This window comes from Chaetura pelagica, unplaced genomic scaffold, assembly GCF_000747805.2.
Source record: "Chaetura pelagica isolate M959 unplaced genomic scaffold, ChaPel_1.0 scaffold507, whole genome shotgun sequence".
In the NCBI taxonomy this organism is placed as follows: domain Eukaryota; kingdom Metazoa; phylum Chordata; class Aves; order Apodiformes; family Apodidae; genus Chaetura; species Chaetura pelagica.
Window position 1 is genome coordinate 275,078 of NW_009953902.1, and position 7,914 is coordinate 282,991.

At 55.0% G+C, this 7,914-nt stretch overlaps 1 protein-coding gene across 1 annotated transcript in view; it reads left to right on the forward strand.

Moving 5' to 3' along the window:
- Nucleotides 1–7,451, forward strand: part of RAB44 (RAB44, member RAS oncogene family) — a 13,711-nt gene extending 6,260 nt beyond the window's left edge. Inside the window, exons 7-12 of the mRNA XM_010001397.1 lie at nucleotides 453–3,546; nucleotides 4,022–4,103; nucleotides 4,866–4,980; nucleotides 6,007–6,108; nucleotides 6,849–6,925; nucleotides 7,364–7,451. Of these exons, the coding sequence (XP_009999699.1) occupies nucleotides 453–3,546; nucleotides 4,022–4,103; nucleotides 4,866–4,980; nucleotides 6,007–6,108; nucleotides 6,849–6,925; nucleotides 7,364–7,451 (3,558 nt within the window). The remainder of the gene's footprint in view (nucleotides 1–452; nucleotides 3,547–4,021; nucleotides 4,104–4,865; nucleotides 4,981–6,006; nucleotides 6,109–6,848; nucleotides 6,926–7,363) is intronic.
- The last annotated feature ends 463 nt before the right edge of the window (nucleotides 7,452–7,914 follow it).

Here is a 7,914-nt window from a genome sequence, read left to right on the forward strand (position 1 = left end):
CCTGGCCCAGCACTGGGGGTTCCCCAGAAACTTGAAATCAGGCCTTGGGAGCCCCTGGAGCCAGAGCTCCAGGGTGAAGCAGAAAGGGGAGCAGCCCAGGGGATCAGGGTCCCCTCTGAGGGGATGGGGGCTCCTGGCCCCGGGATGCTGGAGGAGGAGCAGGGAGGTGTGGAGGTGAATCCCTGGGGAGAGGCCTCTGGTGATGGGTCTGTGAGGGGACAGATGGTTTTGGGGAGGGGTGGGGGGGTGGCAGTGACTGTGCCACATGCCGAGGTGCAGGAAGGTGGAGCACGGACAGATGTGCAGCCTCTGGAGCCCCAGAGCAGCGATGCCAACCAGCAGCTGCCTGCAGAGGGGGAGGCAGGTCTGCAGCCCCCCAGGGAGGCTGGATCCTGGGGGGAGGGGCAGGGGGGGAGGGAGATGTGCAACCCCTGGATCATGTTCATGACCAGGAGTTAGTGGATTTGGAGCTAGAGGATGAGCAGAAAGACATGGAGCTGCTTGGGGGTGTCAGCCCAGAAACCCCTCAGGGAGAGGAGAACCATGAAGCTGTTGAGCTCCTGGAGGAGGCTGAGGATGGGGCACAAGGACAGGGGGAGCAGGAGCTGCCACAGGAGCTGGTGCCTGATCTGCAAGGAGCAGGAGCTGAGCAAGGAGGGGAGGGTGGAGCTGGTGTGGAGCTTGAGGAGCAGAATGTGATCCTGGACGTGCTGGGAGACCAGGGCAGTGGTGGAAATGTGCAGCTGAGGGCAGAGGTGGAGGAGCTCAAAGGAGAGGACATGGAGGCAGATCTGCAGCCCCTCAGTGAGGTCAGCTCCCTGGATGCAGAGCAGGGGGGGAGTGTGGCTCCAGATGTGCAACCCCTGGATCACGTTCATAACCAGGAGTTAGTGGATTTGGAGCTAGAGGATGAGCAGAAAGACATGGAGCTGCTTGGGGGTGTCAGCCCAGAAACCCCCCAGGGAGAGGAGAACCATGAAGCTGTTGAGCTCCTGGAGGAGGCTGAGGATGGGGCACAAGGACAGGGGGAGCAGGAGGTGCCACAGGAGACCCTGCTGGTTCTGCAGGGAGAGGGGGCTGGAGCTGGTGTGGAGCTTGAGGAGGGGCCTGTGATCCTGGACATGCTGGGGGAGCAGGGCCCTGGTGGGAATGTGCAGCTGAGGGCAGAGGTGGAGGAGCTCAATGGAGGGAGAACAGAGGCAGATTTTCAGCCCCCCAGTGAGGCTGGTTCCCTGGGGATGGAGCAGGGAGGGAGTGAGGCTCCAGATGTGCAACCACTGGAGGAGGAAGAGGAGGAGGATAAACCAGGGTTGGAGCAGGGAGCAGGTGCTGCTGGGCTGGTGTACAGGGAGGGTCCATCCCCAGCAGAAACCCCTGTGGGGAGCCCAGAGCTGTGTGGGATGTTCCCAGTTGAGGCTCAGGGACTGGAACTGGTGCAGGCAGAGGACTCCTGGGCAGGGATGGAGCTCCTGGGGAGTGTCAGCCCAGAAACCCCTCAGCAAGGGGAGGATGGAGCAGCCACTCAGCTCCTGCGGGAGGCTGAGGATGGGGCACAAGGACAGGGGGAGCAGGAGCTGCCACAGGAGACCCTGCTCGATCTGCAGGGAGCAGGAGCTGGAGCTGGTGTGGAGCTTGAGGAGGGGCCTGTGATCCTGGACATGCTGGGGGAGCAGGGCCCTGGTGGGAACGTGCAGCTGAGGGCAGAGGTGGAGGAGCTCAAAGGAGAGGACATGGAGCATCTGCAGCCCCCCAGTGAGGTCAGCTTCCTGGATGCAGAGCAGGGGGGGAGTGTGGCTCCAGATGTGCAACCCCTGGATCACGTTCATGACCAGGAGTTAGTGGATTTGGAGCTAGAGGATGAGCAGAAAGACATGGAGCTGCTTGGGGGTGTCAGCCCAGAAACCCCTCAGGGAGAGGAGAACCATGAAGCTGTTGAGCTCCTGGAGGAGGCTGAGGATGGGGCACAAGGACAGGGGGAGCAGGAGGTGCCACAGGAGACCCTGCTGGTTCTGCAGGGAGAGGGGGCTGGAGCTGGTGTGGAGCTTGAGGAGGAGACCGTGATCCTGGCTGTGCTGGGGGAGCAGGAACCTGGTGGGAATGTGCAGCTGAGGGCAGAGGTGGAGGAGCTCAATGGAGAGGACATGGAGGCAGATCTGCAGCCCCCCAGTGAGGTCAGCTCCCTGGATGCAGAGCAGGGAGGGAGTGTGGCTCCAGATGTGCAACCTCTGGATTGGGTGGATAAACCCGAGCTGGTGGAATTGGAGACAGAGGGTGCTCAGGCAGATGTGGGTCTCAGTGGGGGTCTCAGTGGGGGTCTCAGCCCAGAAGCCCCCCAGGGAGGAGAGGTGGGAGCAGGTTTGCAGCCATGGAAGGAGGCCGTGGTCCTGGACACGCTGGAGGACCTGAGCTCTGGTGGAAGTGTGCAGATGATGACAGAGGTGGAGGAGCTGAAATTGGCCCCAGGAGGGAACCCAGAGGCAGATCTGGCAGCCCTGGGTGCAGCTGGGCTGTGGGAAGGGGAGCAGAGGCAGAGTTTGGAGGCAGGTCTGTGTGCAGCTCCCACCACAGACACGTGGGATGAGGCAGCTGGGGCTCATGTGTCCCCTCTTGCTCAGGTCTCTTGGCACCCTGAGCTTGCCATGGCCACTAAGGGTCCTGGTCTGGGAGCACTGCTGGGAGCTCTCACTGGTCCAGATGGGCAGATCCTGGAGAATACCCAGACCCTGGAAATAATACAGGGAGAGAGGATGGATGCAGAGAAAGGACCTTTGGATGGGGCTCAAGGTCTGGAAGTGGTGCAGGGAGAAAGGCTGGAGGCAGGGGTGAGGAATTTAGTTGAAACTCAGAGTCTAGGGAAAAAGCAGGACCACGATGATGGTGCATCTGTGATGGCCCCTCCAGCCTCCAGGGTAACATTACAAATCAACACGTTAGAGCTGGAAACGATGATGCAGGAGGATGTTCTCATTCCAGATGTGTGCCTAGGCTCTTCTGCACAGGCAGCCCAAAGTGATCTCCAGGGGCAGGTCTCAGCACAGGCAGATGAGGGGAGGCTTCGTGCTGCTTCCCAGCAGCTGGAGGAGAAGCCACCACGTGTGATGGAAACAGAGCAGGTAGCTGTTGGATCTGCTGAGCCTCCAAAACAAGAGATGCCACTTGTTTCAGCCCTTCATGTGAGTGTCCAGCAGGAGAAAGATGCTGGGAATAATCAGCTGGGGACAGTCCTTGGAGGCAGCTCCCTGGGGGATGCAGCCAACAGCAACGTGCAGCCCCAAGGGCAGCTCCTGGGTGAAGCCCCCAGTGTTGGCCAACGGGAGAAGAAGCAAGAGGCTGGGCAGAAAACGAGCCAGGAAGGCAAACCCAGCCCAGAAGAGCCAGGGACTGTGGTTGGGGCAGGAGCTGCCCCAAGAGGTTCTCCTGAAGCCTGCCTGGACCCAGACCACCTCTACAACGTGCTGTTTGTTGGGGACTCGGACGTGGGGAAAACGTCCTTCCTGCACCGGCTGTGCCTCAACACCTTCAGCCCTCACCTCGCTGCCACCGTGGGTAGGTCTCCTCCAGCTCCTCTCCAGCACAGCTCTGCACCCCCCGGGGTGACCATTGCAGCTCCTTCCTTCCCCCCCACCAGCTGCTGCTGGTCTTTACCCACATCTTACAGCTCCCACCGAGCTGCACAACCCGTCACCAAGGACCAAATGGAGGACCACCAGCTTCACACATGGATGGTCCTGAGCAGGCACTGCTGGTCCTCCTCACCCTTTCCACCACACCTATTCCAGTGGCCCTGGTGTTTTACTCTTTATTTTGCCTTTCAGTCCTATCCTCCTCTCTTAACCAACCTGGTTTTATCCATCATGAATCCAGGGACCTTCCCAAAAATCCGGCCGTTAAAGATCTCAAAGGTTCACTCAACACCAGCCCCTTTGATCTGCATCTTCAGACCACACCTGCACCATCCCCATCCATCCTGTCACGGGGCCGAACCCAACAGCACCCAATTACTCTTTGTTGTGTCTCCTAGGGATGGATTATCAGGTCAAGACCCTCGTGGTGGACAACAAGTGCTTTGCTCTGCGCCTGTGGGACTCAGCTGGGCAAGAAAGGTGAGGTGTGGGGCTCCCTCCTGGAGAACAGCCCCTGCTTTCCCCTTTTCCTGCTGCTTTAGTGGAAATGAATGTTCTTGGCTCTGCTAAGCAAAGGAGGGGCTGTTTAAGGAGGGACTCTGAACAGTGCATGCTCTGATAAAGGGTAATAAAGGAAGTCATTAAGATAAAATTAAGCACTGGGGCTGTTTCTCTGGCTTGGGCCACCAGGGGAGGAGCAAAACCTGGGGATTGTCTTTTCTACAGACGTGCATTCCCATGGGGATTTCACATCCCTTCTAGGCAAAACCTCCTCAGGTCATAGAATCGTTCAGGTTGGGAAAGACCTTTCAGATCATCCAGTCCAACCCTTAACCCAACTCTACCCAGTCCAGAGCTAACCCATGTCCCTCAGCACCACATCCACACAGCTTTGAAACACCTCCAGGGATGAGGGTTCAACCACCCCCCTGACCAGCCTGGGCCAGTGTTTAATCACCCTTCCAGTGAAGAAATTTCTTCCCATATCCAATTTAAACCTTCCCTGCTGCAACTTGAGCCCATTTCCTCTTGTTCTATTGCTTGTTCCTTGGGAGAAGAAACCAAATCCCCCCCCTCAACCTCCATTCGGGGAGATGTAACAACTCAGGTCTCCCCTCAGCCTCCTTTTCTCCAGCTTCCCTCAGCTGCTCCTCATCAGGTTTGTTTCCCAGAGCCTTCCCCAGCCCTGGGATCCTGGTTGTTGTCCATCCTGTTGAAGGTGACCCCCCCAACTCCCTGCAGGTACCGCAGCGTCACCAAGCAGTTCTTCCGGAAGGCGGACGGGGTGGTGCTGATGTACGACATCACCTCGGAGTATTCCTTCTCAGATGTGAGGTACTGGCTGAGCTGCATCCAGGTGGGTGAAGCAGGATGTCCTTCTGTCCCCTGAGGTCTAAGAACTGGCTCTAAAATCAGCATTTCCTCACCTGAGCTCTGCCACCCGTCAGGGATGGACATCGAGGGGTGGGCAAGCGCTTTGTGGTGGGCACTCTGGAGGAGGAGAGACTGAGGTTGGACATGAGGAGGGAATTCTTTGGTGTGAGGGTGGTGAGAGCCTGGCCCAGGTTGCCCAGGGAAGCTGTGGCTGCCCCATCCCTGGCAGTGTTGAAGGGCAGGTTGGATGGGGCTTGGAGCAGCCTGGTCTAGTTGCAAGTGTCCCTGCCCATGCAGGGGGGGTGGATATAAACGATCTTTATGGTCCCTTCCCCCTCCCTCCCCCCCAAACCATTCTATGATTCTTCCTTTAGGTGAGGAAATAATTTTTCTTGGAGGATTTAAATTCAGATACTGATCATTTTCACTTTTTTTGCAGTGTTCCCTGAGCTGATTTGTTGGTAGCATCCTTATAATTATCAGTTACAGGGGGGTTTGTTAATTAAAAACAAATACAGATGAATGGAAGACCTTAAAAGTACTTTTGGGAACACGTTTAAATCACAAATAGTTCCCTTTGAGTCCTGGGAAATGGAAGGGAACTCACATCCTATTAAGAAGTTCTTGTCAGGGATTTCCAGCTGAGTAGAATGTCAGGATTTAAAAACACTGGAAGAAAATCGGATGTTCCTGTAAATCCCAACCAGGGCATCTGCTGTGAAGCTTCTGAAGTCAAACACAAAGTGAATTCCACTAGAAGGGTAATTTGGCCAGTTGTCTGCCCTGTTAATAGACCAGGATGGGTGATTTAAGGGGGGAAAAAACCCCAAACCAAACAATTCCAACACCTATTTTCAGTTATTTTAAGCTGGTTTAAGAGTCGAAGGCTTTGTTCCTCAGCCCAAACCCGTGGGCATCCTTCCTGCTGCTCCAGGAGATGGCTGGGCAGCTGTCATTCAAGGGAGACCCAGGCATGTTCTCCCTGATGTTCCCCTCGTTCCCTGCCCAGGAGGCAGCAGGAGATGGAGTTGCTGTCCTGCTGCTGGGGAACAAAACCGACCGCGCTGCCGAGAGGCGGGTCCCGACCTCGGAGGGGGAACTCTTGGCCAAGGTGGGTACATGGCCCTGCTCAATTGTCCTGCCTACCCAGGGCAAGGACAGCCACCAGCCTGAGAACCACCAGCTGAAAGCCCTTAACTCACCTTTTCTGCACCAGGAAGTGGCAAAGTGACCTCTGAGCCCACCCCCTGCCTCAGTTTCCCTTTGCCCTTCAGGTTTTAACTCAGCCTCCTGCCCCAGTAAAACAATTGATGAAACTGGATCTGTAAATGAAAACCATTTCAGCTCTGCTTATCTTTCCTGTGCATGTTCCCAGAATCATATAAGCAATCAAAGCACCAAGCCCTGCCCTGTTTCAGAGATACTGAAATCCTTAAAGTGCAGTTAATGTCTTCAAATGTAGATGCCAATAAAAATCAGGTGGGAAGAATCTCACCTTTACTAACCTAATTTCAAAGTGTAGGCATTTAGGCCAATTTTATAAATAGAAATAGCAAGGGAAGGGGTTATATGCTTTTTGTTTTGTCCCACAAACCAGTCCCTGGCAGGCATGAAATACCTGGCAACATCAGTTATGTCTTTCTTTGCTCCACTAACCAGACTCCATCGTGTTGTAGCTTCCAGAAAAGCTGGATTTCACCCTCATATCCCAGTAAACAAGTCCCTAAGTTCCTGTTTCCTTGCATCCCTCCTGTTTTCCCTTGGCCCTGAATGTCCCTTGTCTCTTTACTCCCATGTTAAGCTGTCCCAGTGCAAGAATGTGACGTTTGTATCATGCTCTGGCTCTTCCAGGAGCATCAGCTCATGTTCTTGGAGTGCAGCGCTGCCTCGGGCCACAACATCTCTGAGGCCATGGTCAGCTTAGTCAGGTGAGCAATGTGTTTGGTTTCCCCAGCCATCCTGAATTTCTTGGGCTCCCTCCCTGCTTTTTGAACTCCCAGTGCTGTCACCAGAGACTCCATGTGCCCAAACGCCAGGGAAAACCCAGAGCAGCACGTGCATGGCTGGGATGAGCCCAAGTGCTGTAAGATGTCTCCTGAATATTTAAGATTGCAAGGAGATGAATAAACCCCCTCTCAGGATGCTGTGGATTCTTGCCCGGGTTGATAGAAATAAATTCTGGCTGTGATTTGATTTAGGTTGATGTTTTTTTAGCAGCCCATGGTTCTCAAATCACGCTGAGCTTGGGGAGGCTCCTCACTCCTTTCAGCTGAACCTCCTTCCCCAAGGCTTGTCAGGACAATTAGCAAAGCAATAAAAGATATGGGGGGGGAAACACTGGTTTCATTTGCTTCCTTGTCTCCCAGGTTGCTCAAAGTTCGTGAGGATGAATTGAAAAATAAGGCAGAAGAGGTACCAAAGCCACCCCAGAAGAAAAAGGGCTGCTGCTGGTGATGAACCTGATCCTCCTTTGTGAGCTGAAACTGCAGTGACAGCCAGAAAAGCATCCAAATAACCCTTGGGCACCACCTCTGCTCCCTGTGCCTCTGCCTTGGTGATCTTCCTCAGATCCTGAGGGCAAAAGCTGCTGGGGAGGAGCTGGATGTCACTCAGCCCCTTCCTGCCCTTCTCCTGCCCTGACCCCCTGGCACATGAGCCCTCCAAAAATACCTGGTGGGAAACTTCACTTTCTTCTGGAGGCAAAAAGCAGGCTCAGGAAAGAGGCAGAAAAGGAATCTGATTGGATCCTGGGTGGAGCAGGGAGCAAAACTGAGTGTATTGGGATAAAAGAAATGAAATCCAGGGATTGCCCAAAGCCTGATGTAAAACCAAGGGGGTTTAGGGCCATCAGGGCTGCTGTGCAGTGGTGACTTTTTGCTCTGGCTTTACAGTCTGATCTGGAAGAAAGAAATCTGCA